At 42.8% G+C, this 23,836-nt stretch overlaps 1 protein-coding gene across 2 annotated transcripts in view; it reads left to right on the top strand.

The window, feature by feature from the left end:
• MAD1L1 (mitotic arrest deficient 1 like 1) overlaps window positions 1-23,836 on the top strand; it is a 447,749-nt gene that overhangs the window by 196,485 nt on the left and 227,428 nt on the right. For both annotated transcript variants that reach the window (XM_028706084.2, XM_077918712.1), the window contains exons 14-15: window positions 12,681-12,769; window positions 22,252-22,342. In XM_028706084.2, coding sequence (XP_028561917.2) covers window positions 12,681-12,769; window positions 22,252-22,342 — 180 coding nt within the window. The remainder of the gene's footprint in view (window positions 1-12,680; window positions 12,770-22,251; window positions 22,343-23,836) is intronic.

The raw sequence follows: 23,836 nt of genomic DNA, 5'->3' as shown, positions 1-23,836 counted from the left end.
TAGTGGGGAAGAAGTCCTGCTAAGTATGCAGAGGCTCACGGCCCCAGCCCATCCCTTCTGTGGCTTGGTTGCTTTCACTTTAATATCTGTGCAGCTGGTGGGCAGAGGTGGTCCCATCGGGACAGGTATTTTTTTCCAGGAGTTGCCGCGTCGCCTCTCCGAGGCGAAGAGATCTCGCGGAGGCACTTTACTTGTGACCTTTTGATAAATTATTAACGGCCTCCCCCTCCCTATTTGGAATCACTTAATTGAGGTTGACAACTCTTTGTTGTATTACAGGCTCTGGCTTGTCAGGAGAATTTTTTTACTCATCTATGAATATTTCATTAACCTCTAAAGACAGGCTGCTTCATTCTGAGCTCTTGCCAGGCCCTGTCCTGTCGGAGTTGCTTTCAGCTGTGGCATCTTTGCAGAGGTTCTTGCACCCTCTTCTCTTCCACTTGGTGTTCAGTCCAATTCCTTGACTGACAGCAGTGGGGCTGCTAGAGTCCCAAAAACGATTTGTACATTTTAGCACTGTTTCTAAGCATAGTTTATGTTCATGTTCCTCCTTGTGGCTTTTTAATTTCCACCACATAGTATTGTAGAGTTGCAAGGGACCCTGAGGGTCACCTAGTCCAGCCCCCTGCAAAGCAGGAATCTCAATTAGATCATGCATGGCAAGATGACCGACCAACTTCTGCTTAATGGGAGTTTGTTCAACTGTCAAATAGCTCTTACTGTCAGAAAGTCCTTCCTGATGTTCCCCAGTTGTATCTGCTCCCTCCCAGGGAGAATGTTGTGGCAAGGGGCAAACTTTTGTTCTAAAAGGCAGGATATAAATGTCCCAGACAAATAAAATCTATAAAAAGTCCACCCCAGTCCTAATCATTAATTAGAAAAAGTTGCATTTTTTTAAAATTAGGAACATAGGCAGCTGACTTATACCAAGTCCACTATTGTTCCTTCTAAGCTAGTACTGACTACAGCAGGAAAGGGGAACCTGTGACCCTCCAGATGTTGGAGTCCCAAAACATCTGGAGGGCCACAGGCTTCCCTTTTCTGGTCTACATTGTTTAACTCTTCAGGTTTTCAGGCAAGGGTCTTTTCAAGCCCTACATGGAGATGCCAGGGATTGAACTGGGTGTCTTGCCTTGCACAGTTCTTATTCCCTGCCAAAAAGAGCTTTGCTCTGATTGCCCTGGGACTGCACAAGCAAGACGGATGACACTTGTTCCTTTGTCCAGTTGTTGAGGCCAAAGTGCTCCTGGGCTGTATATGTTTCTGTTGCTATAACCCTTGGATAGTGAATTGCTGGCTCACCATGCATTTTTTTCCTTTGCCGGCCAGCCGCCTACTAAATTTACCAGTTATATTAGTGGTAGAGACCATGTTGCTGCTAAAGGATGTCTGTGTTAAGGGTGTGGGTCTTAGTTCCCTGCCTTTGTGTGTGCATTCTAGTGGCCATGCTAGTTTTGACCATTGCTTCCCTGGCATGCAGCCTTGGAAGACCTGGTAAAGAGGCAGTTGGACCCTTTGACCCCAAAATGCTCATCACCCCTGTTGTCATCTATTATGAGTTGCCTTTTCAAATAATTTGATCAGAAGGCAGGGTATGAACCTTCAAAATACGAAGAGGTGTGCATATAAAGTGTGTTTCTATTATTTTAGAATGTATTCTCTGCAAAAATCAGCTTGCATTAAAAGCAAAATAAGATAATTATAGCCTTTATGGCTAGAGAGTGCTTGAAATATATGTGAGTGGTTTGGTGAAATCTGGGAAGCCAAAGGAGTGTCTTAATTAAGATTTCCAGAACTCAGTGGATTGTTGTTGTTGATGATAGTGTTTTAGGGCCCTGCAGATCTCCTTGCCCTGTGTTGAAGACAAGCAACAGTTGAATAAACCATGCAAATTTGCATGATTATATACAGTTCATAGAATTTAGGTTTTCTTCGCATAGAATTTGGTTAGTATTGGTATGGATGGTGGGTGGGGGGTTTTTTGGTTGGTTTTTTTTTTTAATAGAAATGGCTCCCCACAAATATTTGCAAGCCCAACTTTCTTTGCTACCCTGGAAATGGTAAGAGGAGTCATTGCCGTTCATGCTTTACTGGTAGTGACAGCATCTTCACACACAAGTGCTACGGGGAATCGGGGTATTGTTGCAGTGCATTCCACCCCTTGCTTTAGAGCAGTGTGGCTATGCCCTTGGCGCATTGCTGCATTAAGATTATTGAGAATGGAGGGCATGGGCCAGCCTTCCTCAGCCTGGTGCTTTCCAGATGCTTTGGAATACAACTCACTTCAGCCAGAGGAAGGACAGCACTGGCTATGTGACTCTTTCTCTTGCCATTTGTGTGTTTGAGCATAGAGTTCTTCTTCCCAAGACTGCCTGGTTTATGTGCACTTAAATATTTATGGCTTTAAATACCTTCTTGAATTGTGTTGAGACTTGTAGTTAAACATGGCCTTTCACTTCCAAGTATCATGACATCTCTACACAATTCACTTCTTATTTATCTTTGACCTTAAAAAAAAACCCCTGCTCTTTCTCAAGGAAGCTTTTGGAAATCTTTCCTCAGCCCTTTTCTGCTGTTTGCTGAACTTTTTAAAACGTTTGCAATAGACTCTCTGCTTGCGTGTGTGTGTAGCTTCCAGGCATTTATGGGTGGCATTGTTCTTCATAATTTAGCACAAATATGTTGGGCTCTGCACTTTATTTACATTTTACAAGGGTGGCAGGAATTACATCAATAGTTCCATCAGTAGAACAACATCTTTAGTTTGAGCAAATTTGTTTGATTTTAAGTTTGTTAAAGACTTAGGATCTAGCCTAAGACCTTAGCAAAGGGTGGAAAAGAAATCTGCATTAATAGAAATGGTTGAATTATTTCCTGTGTGTGTATGTCATTAGCAAGATGTTTCTTACATTTACGCCCCACTTTTAAGGTAAGACTGTCTCCTAAAGTAGCTTACAATCCTACAACAAGAGACAACATTCTAGGGGTACTGTAGATTTGTTTATGATATACTCACCTCATCTCTGGCAGTTAGGGTCATAATCCAGGTTCCAGGTTTCTGCCTCCAAAGGGGTGGGGGCACATGGGAGGGGCTGGCAAGCCGATAGAAACATCCCTTCCACTCATCTGCAGAGTCAAGGCTGCATTCAAATAATCTATTTTGTGTCTGTTACACATTTGGGGATTCACATGCTCACCCCATTATGTGATAATTGCAACAGTCATTGAAATTTCAACCTGACTGGGATAAGGAACATTTTGCTTGGGTCAAAACATATATTGCTGCATAAGCCCCCCACCCTGTTTGTTCCGCTTGCCAAGGGATAACAATATTTGAAAGTGCAAAAGAACGGGAACCCTGCCTGGCAAGATATTTAGAGCCTTCACTCACACCAGAAGTACTTAGTGATGGTTAAAGCAATGCAACAGTAGCATAAGACCAAACTGAATTGGGCTGATTTAGAATCTGGATCAATGCCATGGAGCAACACACCAGTTTCCATGCTAGCATGAAGAGAGGGCTAAATGCTTCCTCCAGCAGGTTGCTGCTTATAGTGTATGTATAGTGTAGACACAGATATTTGGATATACATACCATACATGCTGACTTCAGCTCCTCTCAAATATAGCATGGATTGTGTGTGTCCCCCCCCCCCCCCGGTTGCTTTTTAAAGAGGGCAATTTTTCAAGTTTATACCAAATGTCACTCTATTTCATTTTCAAATATATTCTCCGGGAAAGAAGGCTCGCTCTACCCATTTTCAATCTCTAAAGTTAATACATGAATTTATATTCTTTTCTCCCACTCGCTCTCTTAAATTAAGAGGCGTAATTACCAGGAGCGCTTGCTACAAACGAATAAAGTGCCATGGGAGGAGGAGCTGTCACCACTGGCTGCCTGGGGCAGCTGCCCCCCTTCCGACCAGGCTCCTTCCCGCTCCCCCGAGGATTCTGCTTATACGGCAGTTTCTCTCTCACACCCAGAGGCAGGAAGCAACCCTTCCCCACATCAGGGCCATCATAAAAATTCTTCAAGTTTATAAACCACTGTTTTTTTGTGAGCATCTTTCCTTTCCACATAAACTTACCTATTTGCTAAGATAGCTGGCCGGCTACCTAGCAGGGATGCTGTAGCAGTGGGTTTCCTTCATAGGCACACTGTTTAGACTAGGCGACTTTTGAGGCGCTGTCCAGCTGTATGAATCTGTTACCACAGGCACAACAACGATCCAAGCAACCTCAAACATGCACCACCACCTGCCAAAAGGAACAGACTTTTCCAGTAATAGGATTCAGCATTTGCATAGCACAATCTTTGGCAAGGTACTGTGCAGTCATTTAGTGTTCCATCTAATCCGAAGGTTTTTCACACTTGGCACACATGCTTCCAGATGCTGTGTAATACTCAAGACAGACACTAGAAACTAATGTGTGTCAACAGCACTAGGTGCAACATTGAAGAAGAAGAAGAAGAAGAAGAAGAAGAAGAAGAAGAAGAAGAAGAAGAAGAATTATTTTATTATTTATACCCTGCCCATCCGGCTGGGTTCCCCCAGCCACTCTGGGTGGTTGACAGCATATTAAAAAATTGTGAAACATCAGACATTAAAAATTTCCCTATACAGTGCTGCCTTCAAGTGTCTTCTAAAAGTCAGATAGTTGTTTATTCCCTTGACGTCTGATGGGGGAGGCATTCCACAGGGTGGGCGCCACTATTGAGAAGGCCCTCTGCCTGGTTCCCTGTAACATCACTCTCACAGTGATGGAACCGCCAGAAGGCCCTCGGACCAGGGTGGTTGGTTGGGGGATTTTAACCTTTGCCTCCTCACACCTTCTCTTTACATTTGGAAAATCTTCCATTGGTGCAGATGACAGGTTCTTTCCTGTGCAGCCATGTAGGAAGGGGTGGTCTGGATCAGGACCAGAGTGGGGAACGGTTAAATCCTATTTACAAACAAACACACACACACACCACCAGCACAGGATCCTTACTGAGATCAGAGCCTTTACACTTGCTATCTACACTTCAAAAAACAAAACATATACCCTATTTTTCCGTGTATAAGACTAGGTTTTTGTTTTGTTTTGTTTTTTTTAAAAAGTCTAACAATCAGTAGGCGTCTTATACATGGATAGTGCCGAGGGTGGACTGGCGATTGGTTGTTGCCCAAAAAATAGGGGGTGTCTTATACATGGGGGCGTCTTATAGCCTGAGAAATACTGTAATTGCTAATTGCACCAGTGGCATCTCATCTAGTTATCCCCATCTACCAGTTGCTCTCAAGTGGAGTCCCCCCCCCCCTGCCAACCTGCCACCTGATCCTTTTGTTTAGCGATACCATGGATTGAACCTGGGATCTTCTGCATGCAGAGAATGTGCTCAGCCACATAGCTATGGACCTACCCTGGAGTCTTCCCTGCTAATCATAATGGGGTATGTTTATCTCTGCCTCCTTCTGCCGTATAAGAAAAGAACAAACATGAATTCTCTCTCATTCCCTTAACTACCTTCCCATCACATCTGGCCTGTGATGTATTACCTTGGCCACCCAAATGGCATTTGTTGATTTTAGTCACAATAGCGGGAGATGCCTGAAACAACTCACTGAGGTTTTTCCCCTGCACTAGTCAAAGAGCTCATCGAAACCCCACATTAATTGACTGTAACCTTTAAGATGCCTTTAAGATCTACTCATTCCTCTCAACTCCAATTTCAAGTAGGCTGTTTTGTTTAAGTGCTACAAGAAATTCCTCTCAGTAGGAAGTGCAAGAAAGCTGGTGCCCGTAGAAAAGGTAAAAACACGTTTGAGGTATTCGACGTTAGCAGTGGATCGCCTATTAACCCTGGTAAAGAACAATGTAACCAAATTACAAATACCACAGGGAACCGCATAGAGATGTTGCATCTGATAATGAGACATCCAGTTTGAAGTAACTAGAAAGGGATGTCTCTGTGGGGAGTGGGGGTGGCTACTCTACTTTTAGCTGAAGCTATTAAAAAAATTACCTCATGAACTGAGCCAAAGCAAATAAGTACCTATCAACACACCATTCAAGGTTCTGCATTGTGAGGAAATTGCATTTTAATTGCAATTAAACACACATGCGCACATGAGCACATGGATACGCAACACAGAGTTATTCTACCTTGCTAGTGTTGCATCTCTCTGTGTGACCTAAATCATCAATTTTGTTCATGTCTCTTGTTGAATCTGGTGTGACTTATTGTTGAGCAAATGCATATTGAATTGCGCTGAAAACACCTGGAGTGCAGGTGAGATATTACTATATTTAGCCAAAGAGGACTACTATGACAACTTTTCATTGCGCTTAGGCAAAGGAAGACGTTGTCATTTGGCATCCCGAATCTAGGTACTTTGAATAAGAATCATGTAAAGTCTAGTACAGCAGGTGGCGCTGTGGTCTAAACCACAGAGCCTAGGGCTTGCCGATCAGAAGGTCGGCAGTTCGAATCCCTGTGACGGGGTGAGCTCCCGTTGCTCGGTCCCAGCTCCTGCCAACCTAGCAGTTCAAAAGCACATCAGAGTACAAGTAGATAAATAGGTTTCGCTCCGGCGGGAAGGTAAATGGCGTTTCCATGTGCTGCTCTGGTTCGCCAGAAGTGGCTTAGTCATTCTGACCACATGACCTGGAAGCTGTCTGCGGACAAACACCAGCACCCTTGGCCTATAGAGCAAGATGAGCACCACAACCCCAGAGTCATTCGCGACTGGACTTAACTGTCAGGGGTACCTTTACCTTTACCTTAAAGTCTACTGAGACTTTGCTCTGAGGCTAAGCTCTGAGAGAAGAGAAGAACAGCAGTTCAAGTACAAATACAAATGTATTGTGCTTCCATTTCTGATTCCTTATGGATGACAAGATGCAGCAGGCACTGTGGAACAAACTGAGCTAGACGAGCACATCCCACTTAGCTTCTGTGGTTTAAAAAGCCTATAGTGGGGTTAAGACCCGAATTTTCATTTGGCCTGTGGCCTTTACTATACTCTGGATGCAAGCAGTGGTGTGGCAGAATGCAGGGATATGGAACAGTAAGTGGGCTGAAAGGCGATGACAGAGCCAACTAATTTAGTTTTGCCCTCATCCTCTACCTAGAGAAGAGGAAAGTGAACCAGGGCCAGCCCCTGGACTGGAGGAGTTTTATGAAGGCAGGCAGGTGGGGCTAGCTGAGAGCACACTGAGGTTGGTGGGCACTGCCCCACTTTCCCAAAAGTGGTTGGAAGTTGGAGGAATGATTAAAAAAAATGCTAAATGAAAAGTAAAACATTATAAGCAATGATGGTGCAAGTATTTGTGTGTGCACGGAGACAGGGAATAAAATAAATGTATATGAGGGGAAAGGAGTGACAAAATGTATAGGCCTACATCTGGAATAGGGTTGAATTAGCTCCAGGCTTCAACTCAGATGCAGCCACCCACATATGGCCCACATCTTATTACATAGCCCATTTTGCACACATCACGTCCTGGATTAATTTGATGTTTCTTAACTGGAAACAACTTTTTCAGGCTTCAGATGGAGGATCTTTGCCCAAGATCAGGTTGGACAGTCTCAAACTAATGGTCCCCATTAGGTGAATGTAAACTAACTGTATGTCCATCTCAAAAGGCAGGTAAAGTGGAAATGAATGAGGCAAGAACAGCTAACCCATAATGCTATTATTTTATTCTTCCAGTCATGTCAGAAATGTTCTTGGTTTCTGCCGAAATGCATATATTATTTCTGGTGCATCCAGCCAAAGTATTCTGGTTTTATTGTTTCCCTGAGGATTAGCATTGGAGGTTGGCCCTGAATGGGACATTCTCACAAATAGAGGACCATACATTTTCAGATTTGTTTTAACATCTTCATTAATAGAAAGGATAGAAACTATGTGAGATAATTATACTGGAAGTGGACTAAAGCGTGTTAGGCAATTGCCTACCACTTACCCATTGTTTGGCAAATTGTTAGATGAAATTCAGTGTTGGTAGGTACAAAATGGTGCATATTGCATTTTTAAAAATAATAATAAACATTTTCCTATCACCACTCCTGAAATATATTTGAGACATTCTGTATAGCACCCTGGAAATGCCAGCTGAATGTACTACAGATGCAAAAAAGCAAACACAACATTAAGCATGATTAGGAAAGAAACAGTAAATCATGCCAGTGACATTTTAATGTCTCTGTTTAAATGAGTGGCCCTTACATAAGTTTGACACGGTGGCCTGGTTTGCACATAACATTAAACTATACAGTGGTACCTCGGGTTAAGTACTTAATTCGTTCCAGCGGTCCGTTCTGAACCTGAAACTGTTCTTAACCTGAAGCACCACTTTAGCTAATGGGGCCTCCTGCTGCTGCCACGCCGCCAGAGCACGATTTCTGTTCTCATCCTGAAACAAAGTTCTTAACCTGAGGTACTATTTCTGGGTTAGCGGAGTCTGTAACTTGAAGCGTATGTAACCTGAAGCATATGTAACCCGAGGTACCACTGTAGTTAAAAATATGCTGTGGATGAATGCAAGCAAGTAACATGGAGAATGGAGCTTGTTTTGCTCTTTCAGTATAATAGCATTATGGGTTAACTGCTCTTCCAACTGCTGACTTTGCTCCTTGGCTTCTGCTCTTGGCTGTTTGGAGAGATTCAGATGTTTCAACAGGCCAGACTCTAACTTGCTTCCTGGCAGGGGAGCAGGAGTAGAGGTGTGAGCCAGGTCAGTGTGTGATTTTGGTCATGTAATGAAAGAGACCATAGACACGGGAAAGCCGAATAGCACTAGGGAGCTCTCTACCAGTTATAGACCATAGTGTGACAGAGCTAAAAACACCACCACCACAGGGATTTAACAAATTCACAGAGTACTCATTGTCGAAATTTATTTTGGCAGCAACTTCCTTTTCAAGTCTCTGCTCCTCAGAGAGATATTCCGTCTAATCTGGTCCAAGATCCCTCCACAATCCATCCAAGACCCCTCTGCCTGAGATAGCTGCTTGCTGTTCTTCTGCTCATATGCTCAGCTTCCCACAAAACCACCTTATAGTGGTACCTCGGGTTAAGTACTTAATTCGTTCCGGAGGTCCGTACTTAACCTGAAACTGTTCTTAACCTGAAGCACCACTTTAGCTAATGGGGCCTCCTGCTGCCACTGCGCCGCCGGAGCACAATTTCTGTTCTCATCTGGAAGCAAAGTTCTTAACCCGAGGTACTCTTTCTGGGTTAGCGGAGTCTGTAACCTGAAGCGTCTGTAACCTGAGGTACCACTGTATTTTCCTCAGGATCTGCTGCTACTTCCTCCTTGGTTTCTGACCCTCTGTCCAGGCAGAAGGTCTTGTTCTGTAGAGCAGGCAAGGGCAAGAAGTTTCTAACATAACAGGCCTGGCCAATTTCAGGACCTAATTCCCATTCTCATACTATAAGAAGATGCAAACACTCAGTGTGTCTTGCATTTATGGAGAGTAGTCATATATTGTAGAAGTGGCTTGGTGAAGCCAACGGAAGACTCTCTAGCACAGTCCAAAAACTCTACTTCATGGTCAAAACACTTCATCTTGCTTTCATTTTACACATGTATCACAGCTTAGGATTTTACTTATGGATGTGCCCTTAGTCATGTCATAAAGGCCTTGGCTGATATAAAGAATAGGCTGTCCATAATAGCTTTCAGTATAGCAGGTGTAATGGGGGGGTTGATTCTGAGCTGTGGAGTGCTGTTAAGTGATTCATCAACACAGTGGGATTGGTGACCCACTCACAGCATTAGGCTTCTCATTTGTCCAAAGATGAAATCCTGCAATTCAATAAATTATCAAACAATGCTTCCATTTTTCAAATGTGATATCAATTCCTCATGGAATCTTCTGTTTGAGAGACTATCAGGTAAGTAATAATCCCTTTGGGGCAGTTTGTTTTTATACTAACAAGTCTTTTTGCCATGAAGGGAGGATGTGGAAATTGCAGCTTCCATCAGCACCACTAGGAACACCTTGTTTACTTGTTTATAGGATCCGTGAATCACCTTCCTCGACAGAGCCCAAGGCAATACGCAGCAAAAGATAAATAACAAAATATAGCAATAATTAAAACACATAAAAGACAAAAAATCTTATATAAGAAAACCAGCCATTAAAACACAAATCCACACATGGGATTTGTTTGGGGGTAGACATTGCCTTGTTAGCATCCTTCCAATGTTAACATCCTTCGCTGTATCACTCAGGAGTATACAGGCTATTCCCTCCCACATATATATGCACACTTTCATAATATGCTCAACCTCCTTCCTTTGGCCATAAACACACAGTCACAAGCCACAGCAATCTATTACTAACCCCTTGCCTTTTCCTCTAAAGGGAGCCAGGAGCAATTTATCTGCTCATGTCAAGAGAGCAGGTGGCACTTGGACTCAAGGCTGAGGCCGCTTAGCCAATGATAAATAGCCTATTTACTGGCGCTGCATCTTTGGATGCTGTCCGCACGCAGACCAGAGAACAGCGCAGAACTATAATAACAAACCTCATTGCAACCTTCGGCAGGAATGGGAAGACAAAGCACATAATAAATGGCTTTGTGCTAGAAAGGTGGGGTGGAATTGAAAGTTTCCTTCCGGGCCTGATGCCTTGGAATTCACATCCCTGGAATTATCTAGGGCACCTGCTTTATCCTGGCCATCTGTAATGGGTTGTGCTAGGAAAGAGAGGAGCTCTGTAATCAGAAAATTGAGAGAAATGTTTCTTGCTGTGATAATCTTATCGGCCAGCCAATATACATTAACTTTATTTTATTTTATTTTTATATTGTGGGGCTACAGGTGCAACTGTACTCCCCACCCCTCTCCATTGTTGTGACTGGATTTGGGAAGCAATCAGAAGTTAGCTTTTTTGGGGGGATGGAACATCCTGAATCTCCTTTCCTTGTTGGCAAAACAGACCCTTAGTGATGCCATTTCTTTTCTACACTCTTAGTTCTAATAGTTATGCCTCTGCGTCCGTTATGCCTTGCAAACCTTTGATATGCTCTGGCAGCTTCATTTCTGACTGCTTCCTACGACGAGGAGTGGCTCTACAGTTGTCAACAAGTTGCCCTTTCCCCACCCACCCTTCTTGCCCTGCCTAATGAAGCCAAAGCCTTAGTACCATCTGGCTTCACTTGGACCCACTCCTCCTCCAGTGTGGAATTAGAATGCTGTGTGAGTCTCGCCAGCACTGCTGAAGGATACTGTATGCTAATAGCTTATCTCCCTTGGTGCTGAAGACTGAGCCCTTGGTGTGTGGTTTTTCCCCTGGTTTGCATCTCTAATTAGGGCAGCGCTTGCTCGTTGTTTTCCTACGTGTGCAGAAAACACTACATTTTTCTGTGGAAATTTAAAGAAATGGCAGATGGCAAAGAGAAAAACGGAATAGGAAAGAACAGTCTTTGTTTTGGCTTGGGTGGGATGGGAGGGCTGGCCGGGAGGATGGCATGGCATTGAAGGATGTCCTAACATTTCCAGACAGATGTCCTACAAGCCAGTGTGATCTATAGTCAACCCAAAACATTTTCTCTTGTCAGAGTTTAATCAGATATGTGGAGGCAAATGCTGTTTCAGCATGCCTTTATTTTAGAGGAGGGGGTATGTGCATTTTTAAAAAATCATTTTTAAATCATTTTGATTGCAGGATATTCATAGACAGCAAGGGTACATACAACATCCCTGTTCTATGGGTTAGTTACATTTGATGTGAGACACTGCTGCCATAGATATTTGGGGGGCGGGGGAGCAAGGGTAATGATTTTCCATTCCTTTGCTTAGTGTATGTGTCAGGGTTTTGTGTCAGCATCACGAGGATATGTTCTTTATTTGACTGCTATCTGTTTGTTTTGGTGGTTCAAGATGTTGGAGAGCCCAGAGCCCGTGCATTAGTCCTTGAAGCTCTACTATCTTGTTCCTATTTGTCTCCAGGAACTGAGGAAACAAGGAAGCTTCTAGCTTGGCTCTCCCTTCACAAGGGGAAGAACTGGATGGAGTAGTCTGGCATTTGCTTTGGTGGCAGACCATTTTCTTTTAGAGGAAGATCAATTTTGAGGACCCTCAGCATTCTCCAGACATTTATTTGATTACTATACACTCAGAACCTATGCACATTTCATTTGTGTGCATTCAGCTTTATACACTTAGCAAAGATAGATAGATAGATGGATGGATGATAGATAGATAGATGGCAACCCCACCTACAATTTCCCCCAATGTGTTTTGACTATACAAGATTTTGGCGTCAGGCGTGACCTCCAGAACGTAACTCCTGCGTAATTTATGGGCTTACTGTACAGATGCCGCTAAAATGTCATTACTGCAGAGATCCTGTCCTCCCTGGAAGTGGCACTAGTGGAAACAAATTAAGCCAGAATACCCTGAATAAGTCTCCCTCTTCTAGTTAACCAGTAGTGTATGATCCATAAAGCAGTGTTTTGGTATCTATTTACCAAGGTGAGAGGCATGACAGGTGAGGAGGTGCTTACTCAAACCTTCAGGCCTGCTGCTTACTCAGGAATGGACACAATTTCCCTTTTGATTATACTCTTCTCATCAACTTGCTTTTTGTATCTACGTGTTCCTATGTAAATCTATGTGTCTTTGGGGAGTGGGAAACAAAGAGGGAGAGATTCACTTGCATCCCTTTGCTTGCTTTGCAGTTGGAGGCAGAGCTACAGGTGCTGAAGAGCCAGACGGGCGCCCATCATCAGAGTGTCTTCATCACTAGAGAGGAGGTGAACGCACTGAGGTGAGCCTCCTCTCCTCCTTTCAGGGCACCCAGGAAGAAGAGAAGAGACCAAGACCATCTAATTAGGAAGAAGAAATCAAATTCCTTAGTGATAGGGCTGTGAAGTTTAATTGGTATGATTAATTAACTAAACTATAATCTCACATTAAAATTTCTCTCCTGGCTAATTGGCAGGCTGAAAACAAGAGGGCAGAACTCTTGAACAGTTTGCCAACCTGTGTGGAAAAGCAGGCATTTTAAGGTGGCTTTTCTTTCTAGTTTGTAATACCCAAAGCTAAGAGCTGAGATGCCTGTCAAAATGAAGCTTTGCTCCTCTGCACCCCCCTCTCTATAGAATTTGTTGGCTGCTTTATCTTGGTTGGTTGCTTTATCCAGGGCAAGCAAAGTGACCAAACAAACAGACCCAAACCCCCACATAGATGCATTAAAACCAAAAGGGAAAAAGAAGAAGAAATAACATTAAAAACATACCAACTACTTCCAAAGAGTCACAGACTGATAAAGGTCAAAGGCCTGGTTATAGATGAAAGCTTTTGCCTGGTGCCTAAAGATATGTAATGATTTTAAATGTGCATTTTATACTTTATTTCCTTTGATAATGTTTTCTTCTGATTATTTTTGTTAACTTTGCTGTGTTAAATGTGCATTCTATAGTTGACCTCCTTTGCAATGTTTTATTTTGAAATCTTTCAGATAATATTTGAGTTTCCTGTTAATTATGTTGCCTTGATTGTATACTTTGAGGTTTTAATGTGTTGTTAACCGCTTTGAGATCCCCCCCCCCCCAAAAAAAAATAAAGCGGTATAAACATGAAATGAAATGAATGGTGCCAGGTGAGCCTCCTTGGGGAGAGCATCCCATAAACGGGGAGCCCCTTCAGAAAAGGCCCTTTTTTGTAGCCACCCCACCTCTAGGCATCTTGCAGAGGGGGAGCCCAAAGATAGAACAATATTAGAAAGTGCTGAGCTGAAATCCACATTGCTGCTTCCTATAATCTCTTAACTTCCATAGTACTTCATTAACCTTCCCCCACCCTCCAAAGCTACTTTGACTGTTGTGTGGTTCCACATTCCTAAAACAGATGGTAGCCAGCCATTCTAACACTGAGTGGTAGCTTTTGCTTCCTGAGCTGCAAATTATCCCACAATAAATACAAACTGTTCTCTCACTTCAGAATCCTAACACAGGCATCTTCATCCATGGTTTTCAGGGATTGTATTTATTGTGAAGTAGGTAACTGATAATTTAAGACTGCAGTTAAATCAGTTCTGGGACTGCAAGTGTGGAGAGCAAAAATGTGAGCTAACTTGGATATGCGTGATGAGCCCAAAGGAATCTTAGTTAATTCAAATCACATTGATGATTAAACCGTGCTGTACTTTGCACCAATATAAATATAAAACTATTCAGTCTTACTTCGCCATATTTTTGTAAGAAAAAACGTTGTCACACTGCAGTTTGCCTTGTCACCAAAAGGCAGCCGTGCCAACTGTCGCGTGAAGGCAGAATGGCAGGCAGGTGGGCAAGTGAGCTGTCAGTGCAGATAGCAGGCATTGAAGATGAACCACAGAGGAGCAGGCTGGGGCAGCTCCCCACAACCGTTCTCTGCACTGGCTACACATCAGGCACCGATACCACTGCTTTGGTCTTAGCAGGGAGGAAGAAGATGGCAGTAAAGTAGGGCAGTTGCTGGAGAACTGCCCACAAGAGAGAAATGGTTTCTGGGATGAGGAGGAGGTAGCTGCAGGCAGGCGGGCAGCAGGTCAGTGTGGGTGCGATGGTTGCTGTGGAAGGCTGTGGAAGGCTGTTTCCTATTCACTCTGCTATTCACATTGCCAGGGACAGCGTTACTGTCTGCGGCTAGAGACGGGCAAAGGGGGGAAAGACTTCATCCTCTCCATTACTGTCTTCCCTGACCAAAGGATCTTGGGATTGGAGCGAGCTGTGACAGGTGGGGTGGGAAGTTTGGGGCCAGTGGGGGGGGGGATTGGCAATGGGGCATCAGCAGGTGAGGATGGAGGGGTCGAAGGAGCTCTATGGGGTGGGGAGGTTGGGTGAGGTGTAAAGGGAGGCAGGTTGGCAGCATGGTGTGTAGGAGCAACACAGGCAGGGAGGGAAGCCCCTAGTTCATAAGTAATTGCTGGTGTGAGCTCCCTATAGAGTAAACAAAAAAGTTTTGAAATACACCCAAACTGCGTTCTTTGGGATTGTGTGTGTGTCTGTGTAAGTTGAAATGTTTATAGTAACAAACAAATTGTCTTGACCTCTAGTCTCCCTAATATTGTTGTCATTATTTTATAATTTATTATTAGATTTATATACCGCCCTTAATCATCAGATCTCAGGACAGTTCACAGAATAAAATACAAGATAAAAACAAGTAAATAATTAAAAACAAAACAGCTAAACAATAACCATCCCTTCCCACAGACACATATTGTTATTGAAACTGATTTCATAATAAACTAATCCATGTCCATTTTATTTGCTGACACTATCTCCCCTTCATATTTTTATTAAAGTGTTACGGCTGTGTGTTGGCATGTTATTAGTGTTGGCATCTACATCACCCCTTTTTTTATGAGGGCGGGACCTCTTAAATCTCCTGCACTGTCTTTGTTGGCATTGCTGCTGTGGCCTCCTCGCTTATCCCTTGCATTTGCTTTCCTCCCCATGGAACCAGCCTTGCTGTTTGTTTTTGATTTTTACTAGCTGCCTGCCTTTTAAACAGAGGATCTGTCGGCATCCATGTAAGAAAGACTCAGAGTCTTGCCTTTTTGTAACACTGATGTGCTTCCAGCAGGAAAAAAAATAGTCCCCCTAGTGTGCTGTTGCAGATGGCAGAGGTGTACATGTTGTGATTGAATAAGAGAGAAGTTATAAAACAGCATTCCAGCAGAGGGTTCGGAGGCCCTTATAAAAGCTGTGGTAGAAATAGATAACTCCTCGTTCTGTTATTAAAGCTTTTACAGCTCCCTTTCCAAGGCAGTTGTACCAATAACTGAGCAGCAGCAACAACAAAAGTTTGGTTGTTTTAATTTAAAATAAAAAGCTCAGACGAAGCCTGTTAGATCTGTGATGACTTGCATTAGTGTCCTGGTCTGATGGGAGACTTTGCAGTTGTGTTTTCATTGCTTTACATTCAAATGTGCTTTCTCTGTTGTCATTTTTAAAGTATGGATGTCTCTGTGGTATAAAAGAAAGATTAAACTACGCATTTCTCCCTTGCAGCTGACTGTGCAAAAGCTGCACTTTAAAAAGTTCTTCTTAATGTGTAGTTTGCTTGGTCTCTAGGCTGGTAATGCAAGGTTTCAATCAGTTTGATATAAAAGAGGGAAAATGCAGCAAAAAAGCGTCCCGTGTTCTGCTCAGCTGTCCCAGTAGAACACAGCTTCAGAATTGGCCACAGGAATGTCCCCCTTTTTGCTTTACAGCTAATGATCTACTAATTGGGTTTTTTTTTAAAAAAAATGAGTCCGTCTGCTTAGGGGCCATTCTTTATTTCACCCTGCAGCTTCTTCCTCTCCTCTTATGAGTTTATTATGTGTATTTTTGAGATGGATGATCCAGTTCTGTGAGTCTGCTGATGCCAATGTTTATGTTTCACCAGGCCCGGGTATACTGATTTTCAGTCCAAAACATGTGAAGGGCAGAAACCTGGGGAAACCTGTTGTAGTAAATATAGTTTTGGAGAACTGAATAAAGCAAAGAGAGTCTAAAGTTCTCCTACTTTTCTGAAATATGGTATGCATGATGTTACAGGGAAATTTAAAAATTCTGCCAACAATACGCATGCTCTTCTTCTGATTGATATGGTGCAGCTCTATCGGTAAAACCAGCCTTCTGTTCCTTGCCTTCTGGGAGCTGGAAGGTTTCAAAACATTTTATCAATGACTAACCAGATCTGCTGGCATGGACTGCAGCACCTTCCCCAAATAGGACAACCTATAGGCTTCTGATTTTCCCTTCCAAAGCCCATTAATGAGTGTTAATCTTCATAAGTCAACATTTGCCACATCCATTTGCCAACAATGTCAAGGACAGAAGAGGAAAACAGACGGATTTTCAAGTATTCCCAGGCTTGATGACAACTCTGATGCCTTTGGAAGTAACAAGTTTATAATTTGCACTCTCTGTCCATTCCTCCTCCCTCTTTGCCTGCTACCTTGAAGAAATGCAGCTTACAACAAGCCCTTGTCAGGACAGAGTAAAAAAGTACTGACACCTGTGAGAACAGGATGCTCGACTAAACAGGCATTTCGTCTGATCCATTGGGGTTCTTAAGTTCTTATTTCTGTCCCAGGGTAACCTAAGCACGTAGGGAATGTATTCTGTTGTATCTTACATTTGCCCCCTCAACTACCATCTCTGTTTAACTCCAGGAACTTCTAGAAATTCAATATTCAAATACTTCACCCTGCCTTTGAAAAGAGGGGCGGGGGAATTATTATTCAATGACAATACTGCCAGTATTCACCCTATCCATGGCAGTGTTAAAATCTGTGACCAACCTACAGTCCTGGAGCCAAGGGATGTGAGACTTCCTTGGTTCCACACCCGTAGAATAATGGTTGAGATATGAAGCTATGAACTAGGTGGTCCTGACTTCAAATCTATCATAAATAGATAAACCACTTTCCCGTTCAGCAATCTATCCTACCCCATCCATATCACATGACTAGTAATTAGGTTTTTTTAATCCTTTATTGTATCTGAGGGAGGCTCAAGAGGAGGAAGGATTCTGTGCTTTTAGCAGCCTTCAGCAATCTGGTGCTCTGCATGTGTTTTGGATCCCAGCAAAATGGTCATGCTGACTGGGGCTTATAGGAGTTGCAGTCTAAAACATCTGAATGTCAGGTCACCTGGTTGAGGAAGACTATTATAGGTGTCTTCCATACAGACCTTGTGATTAAACACACACTTTTGAAAAACAAATGCAGAAATGGGAGGACAAAGACACCCTGTGTTAATCCCCCAAATCTGTATTCATAGCCTATGTGTGAGGGCTCTAAAAAGAAAGATAGAAACCCTTTGTTTTCTTTTTCTTTAATATGGAAAGTAAATTTTCCCTGGGAAGCTTGAAAGACTTTATCTATTTCCCCTCCTCCCTTCCTACTCATGAGAACAAAGCACTCTTTTTATCAAACATTTTATAACGTTAAATGTGAAATTCTTTTCCAACATTATTACTTCTGAGGAGATGACAAAAGCAATATTAACACTGTCAGTCCCTCACTTGCACCCTGCCTCCCATAAAGCGCATTAGCTGTGTGACTAAAGGCTGATTTTGGCATTTGATTCTGTTGACCATGCTGTAATGAACAGGTTTGCAGAGTAACAGGTTTTACCTGAACGAGGAGGAGGAGGAGGAGAAGGTTGAAGAAGAGGAACATGACTATTAGGTTGGCTTTGTTTGTTTTTTAAACCCCCGAAGACTTAAGTAGCAGCAGATGAAGAGACCTCTTCAGCTGGAACAAATCTTAACGTTTTCTTTCTGCTGTCAAACAAGTACTCCAGTAAATCCTAAATGTTGTCTATGGATTTAGTGACTGGGTAGAGCCTCAGTAATTTGAAAGAAAGTCATGTTCTTGCCAGTGTCTGTTAGTCACACTTGCTGGAAGTTGTGCTCCTCCCAACATCCCGTGTCGCTGCTCTTTGGAACGCTTAGTCTGAAGGGTTGTTGCAGCCACAGGGTTCATTTCCCCCTCTGTTTTATGCCTGGCCACAGCACTTGCTGTTGTCGTTTGAGTGTTCTACCCCCCATCTGTGTTTCTCATAATGCTGATGTTTCCTTTGTGGCTACTGAAAGGTTTGTGTGATATAACAATGAAGACAGTGGTTTTTCAGCCGGCTAGGTATATTTAGCTTTCTGGGGGTTTCCCAACAAGATCAGTTAAGACAGAAAGCTTTCCCAGGAGACTGCCTCACCATCGCTGCAATCCTGTCTCCTCCTTGCTCTAGACCAGGGGAAGCCCATGTGATACCCTCCAGATATTGCTGAACATTGATTTCTACCAGCCCCATTCAGTGTAGCCAGTGGCCAGCACTGATAGGAGTTGTAGTCCAACTTCTGGGGCACACCATGTTTCCTATCCCTAAGCCAGGATGTCTTCTCAGTTCATACAGGATTATGGAGGTGCCCTTGGCAGTGCCCTCTTTTCACAGAGTATCCATGCTCTAGAGTAATCTATAATGGTGTAGGTTTCATAGTAGATAGATTTGGAGATCCTTGGAAGACAATTTCATTTGGGTTGGGTTCTCTGAAGAGAGAGAGGTTTTGAGAGAGAGAGAGTGCATTAAAGTGCTAGGGACACAAAGCAAGCTCATTGACTAGCCACAGTCCAGCACATAATTTATTCAGATTTATAGGTCTTCCTATACCAAAGACCCATAGGGCTTAAGAGCAGTTGTATGCAAACTGGTCTCTAACCCCAAAAGGCTCAGTTTGACTGGGCATATAGATGAACTAGTACTTGTGTTTTTCTCTCTCTCCAAACAAATCTGAACCAGTGCTCTGGTTTGTTTCCTTCTGACTTGAGCAAGGAAGGATTGGGGTACACAAGCTTGTTCTTTCAGAGTAAACCATAGTTTGGCTTACCATAATGTGTGAGCCACTCTGGTTTTGACAATCAACGCCTTTAGTTTCTCCACGCTGAGCATGTGCTGTACCATCAACCTGTGGTTCCCTCCCAAATCCTTTGGCACGTTACGACCAGCATTCAACCTACTGAAGCAAAGACTGCATGGAATTTCCCTGGAAAATTATTTATATTAACAGAATAGCACCGCACTTAGGCCAATGGCCAATTGGTGCTGCTTTATTTGGGGTATAACCAGTATACTGGAGAAGGAACTTGATCCTAACTTAAATTATTGAAGTGGACAAGAATGGAAAAGCTAGCAGATTCTGTCTCTTGCAGAGATGGAGAGGGCTCCACATCAGAAATACTTCATTCCCATGTTTATGACCATGTTTGCTAGATTAATGTTTCAAAAAAGACAAGCACTCAGTACTTTGCTGTCTGAAATAAAGGATGATCATTGACATTCAGGGGAGTTTTGATTTTCTGTAAGGGGCATGCAGTAAGACTAGCTTAGGAGCACCAGGTAAATTAGATGAATGTCGGATGTGGGTTTCTTGCTTCTTAATAAACTGTTGTAATTGTTGGATACAGTATATGCTTTTTATCTTAACTCCTGAACATTTCAAGTGTGTGTGTGTGTGTGTGTGTGTGTGTGTGTGTGTGTGTGTCTCAGGGGGCCAACCTCCTGGAAAAAACAGATTCACAGCTCAGAGCAGAGGCAGTATGGTTGAGTTCTTGCCTTCGAGCTAAAATGCTCTCTGAGGGCCATGGAGGTGCCTTCAAATGCTGCATTTTTATGCCTTCAGAGCCTGCTTTTTGGGATAATTTTTATTTCAATTACATCTGTTGCAGGAAAACCCTTCAAGGGATTTGAAGCTCTATTCATAGCTGAAATTCTTTTTTCCTATTTTCCACAGTCTCTCCTTAGAAAGGGGTGGGTGGGTGAAGCAGTTTGTGTTCTTTCGCGGTGTTGTCTGATTCATGGCGCAATTTGAACCACAGATCTGCATTAACTGGCCAAGCAATACGCCTTCAGCTCAACCCTGAAGCAGACAAAATGCTAGTGAAGAAGAAAGCACACTTGAACATGTGCAGAGTGCCTGTTCTCTCTGAATAATAACCACAGCTTGCCTGCCTACATCTTCAACTGGGGCATGACTACCAGTCAGTGGAGAGGAGACATGGTGTCCATTGAAGCTTAGAGTCAAAAATAAAACTGCCAATACCACAATAACTTTATTCAAATATGTGGTTTGACACTTGGAATACTGTGCACAGTATTCCAAGTCCTTTTTTTGCCTTCTCTTGTAATTCTAGAAACAGGGGCATCTGCTGGTGCTGAATGTTGGAAGACCAAAGGAAGTGCTTCTTCACAGAACACATAGTCAAACTATGGGGTTTGATTCCACAAGATGCCGTGATGGCCACCCACTTGAATGGCTTTAAAAGGGGATTAGGCAGAGTCATAGAGGATAAGGCTCTGTGTGCACCTACCCCCAGGATCAGAGGCATGTGGTCCTGAATACCAGTTGCCCTCATGCCCTTCTTGCTGGCTTATTGGTATCTGGTTGGCCACTGTGTAAAAAGGATGCTGGAATATATGGGCCCTTGGCCTGATCCAGCTGGGTTTTCTTTATGCTCTTATGAGCTCTGCGTAGGTTTAGAAATGAAGCCCTAAAACACAAAAATCTCCAGCGCTGAAGGATGGGTGTGTGTGGGGGGGTGTTTCTTCCAAGATACAGATATAAGGCAAACAGGTCCTTGAGAAACTGACTCCTGATTGTGATCAATTTTGTAGTGAATGGGGCGAAAGAAACACATTATTTTCTGCTGTTAAGTGCTGAAAATATAAATAATCTACAATGTAGCAATTCCGATGACTGGCTTCTCATAAGGTGTCAGCAAGAAAATCTTACTTGTCTCCCAGGAAGCTTACTTAATCCTACTTGCTGACAAACAGGCTTTGCTGATTTAAATAAACATTATGAATACCATTTTCAAAGACATTTTTTTTAAAAAAACTTTTCTAGACAGAACAATCAAACAAACTCTTAAAATCACAAAATGAAAGGCTTTTGGTTATTTCTTCATTATCCTGTATAAAGGTTATTATTACAATCATCACCACCATTATTTGTTTATTTATACCCTAGCTTTTCCCCTGACGGTACTCAAAGCAGCTTACGGATGAAAACAAAAATTGCTAAAAACATAGGGAAAACGATCATTAAAGAATAATTAAACATTAATAGACTTAAACTATTTGCATATATAAAATATGTTCAAAACATACAAATAATTACAATAAAAACAGCAGAGCTTCATTATGGAGGCTCTCAGTACTGGAGGTCACTGGACTGACAGGGTTGTTTAGACTGTGGGCCTGCAGACAAACGGCCCATATCCCAGCATATAAGAAGCATTTATTGACAGAAATCAAAATCCAAAGATTTTAAATGTTGTTAACTATCCTAGGTAAGGAACCAATGACTTGCTCAATTCATTGTGACTCTTGAGCAGGAGTGGGAAGATGTGAGACTCCAAATGCTGTTGGACTCACTCTTATTTGCTCTAGCCAGCATGTCCATTGGTCAGGAATGATGCAGGCTGGGAGTCCAGTAAAATCTGGAGGGTCACAGATTTCCAATTCCTGCACATGAGAAACGAGCATCCTCTTGGGTAGGATTTCTACAGGAGGGGAACCACCATTCTTCCTTCTTGCCTGTTCAATAAATATGAGACAGAGGCAGTAGAAGACCTTGGTTGGCCTGAGGCTGATTTTTTTCCTTGGCCACATGTGATGTTCACTGCTCAGCATTTCTCTCAGTTATTATGAGACTTATTTGTGGCACAGGTATCAAAAGCAAAGGTTCCAGTTTGTCTCTTTCCCCCCTTAGATTAAAGATTGAAGAACTGGAGACTGAACGAAGCCAGTTGAAAGAAGAGAACAGAAACCTGGAGATGAAGATGGAACAGATTACTCTTCAGGTAATAGCATTAGGAAGCTTGTCAGGGTCTGGCTTACAGCCCTTGGACTGATGACTGGGGCGGGGGGGGGGGGAATCTGGTATTTCTGCCCTTCCTTAGCCAGGAACAACGTTTCAGAAGCTGAACCCATCCTGCACTCTCATCTTTTCATAATGATTTCATACTAGAGTATTCCTCATAATATTTTGTACACTCCAATAAAGACCCTGGAGTATTTTCTGTTATTGGATAACTGGATAATGTTTTGTTCAGAGGCCTGGAATGCTTAGAAATAAGAATCTGAGTGCAGACTAATAATCAGATGTAGAGTTTAATGTTACAATTAATTCCTTGAATGCAGGCATAAGCAAAGCCCTATTTTTCCATACATCCACAGCTTCACATTGAGAGTCTGAGGTGCCCTCAGACATGGAGCATCTCTTCTGGCTATTATTTCTTGTCTCTACCGACAGATCTGTCCTCCATGGATGTATCCAGTCTTTAAAAAAAAAAAAAAAGTGACATGGAGGAGTGAGTTCTATAACTTGAGCCACCTGGAGGAGTGAGTTCTATAACTTGTTAGAAGTACCACTTTTTCCATTGTCTCTGATCTGCAGTTACATGGCTATTTCCAATTTTTTTCTGCTCTGAGTGACTACATTTCTTTCTGCATACTCTCCCCATCTCAGTTATGGTTTTATAAATCTCTTTCATGTTCCTGCATTGTTTTCCAGCTGGGGGAAAAATCTATTCAAAAGGAGTGAGGTCCTGCTGTTGATAATCCCCTTTGTGCTTTCCTGTACTACATACATACATACATACATACATACATACATACATTTGCACTTATGAATGTACATACATAAATTTGTTTATTATGAGGCTCAATTAGAGTTGAACAAGTGTCTTAAATATGGATGCACCATCAGTGATGGAAATACCCAGCTATGACCTCTCATAGAGATAATGGATTTTGAGCAGCAAAATTTGCTTTCTGTAACTGTCGGGTCCAAACTTGACCATGTTATTTTCCCCTCCATCCCATTCATGAAAGTGTTATGGTGTAATTTAAGACTGCATAGGATTATGTCCATCATCTGGTTCTGTGGCTGTCACCCCAAAGAAGGAGGAGGGAGCAGTTCCTTGTGTAAAGTGGTTCCCCACCCCAAATTCGTTCATGTCCTCAGTAGGCCCATGAGGTAGGTCACTGTTGTTCCCATTTTGCAGGTGGGGAACTGAGTCTAAGAAGACAAGTGACTCGCCCACGGCCACCTAGTGAGTCCATGGCTGAGCTGGAGCTTGAACCCTGGTCTCTCAGGTCCAAGTACAACTCTCTGTCCACTGGAGCGAATGGACTTCTACTGCTGATATTGATCCCGTTACTAATGTGCAAACCTGTGTTTTGTGCAAGCCTGGTGCGTCTCTTGGCTTCTTCTATGTTCTTGAAATCAGACCACTGAGGACAGCTTCCAAGATTTCCTTCTATAACTATATTCAGGCTTATTTGGGAAGAAC

Source organism: Podarcis muralis, chromosome 14, assembly GCF_964188315.1.
Source record: "Podarcis muralis chromosome 14, rPodMur119.hap1.1, whole genome shotgun sequence".
Classification (NCBI taxonomy): domain Eukaryota; kingdom Metazoa; phylum Chordata; class Lepidosauria; order Squamata; family Lacertidae; genus Podarcis; species Podarcis muralis.
The sequence above is the reverse complement of the archived record's forward strand: the minus strand, read 5'-3'. Positions and strand labels throughout refer to the sequence as shown.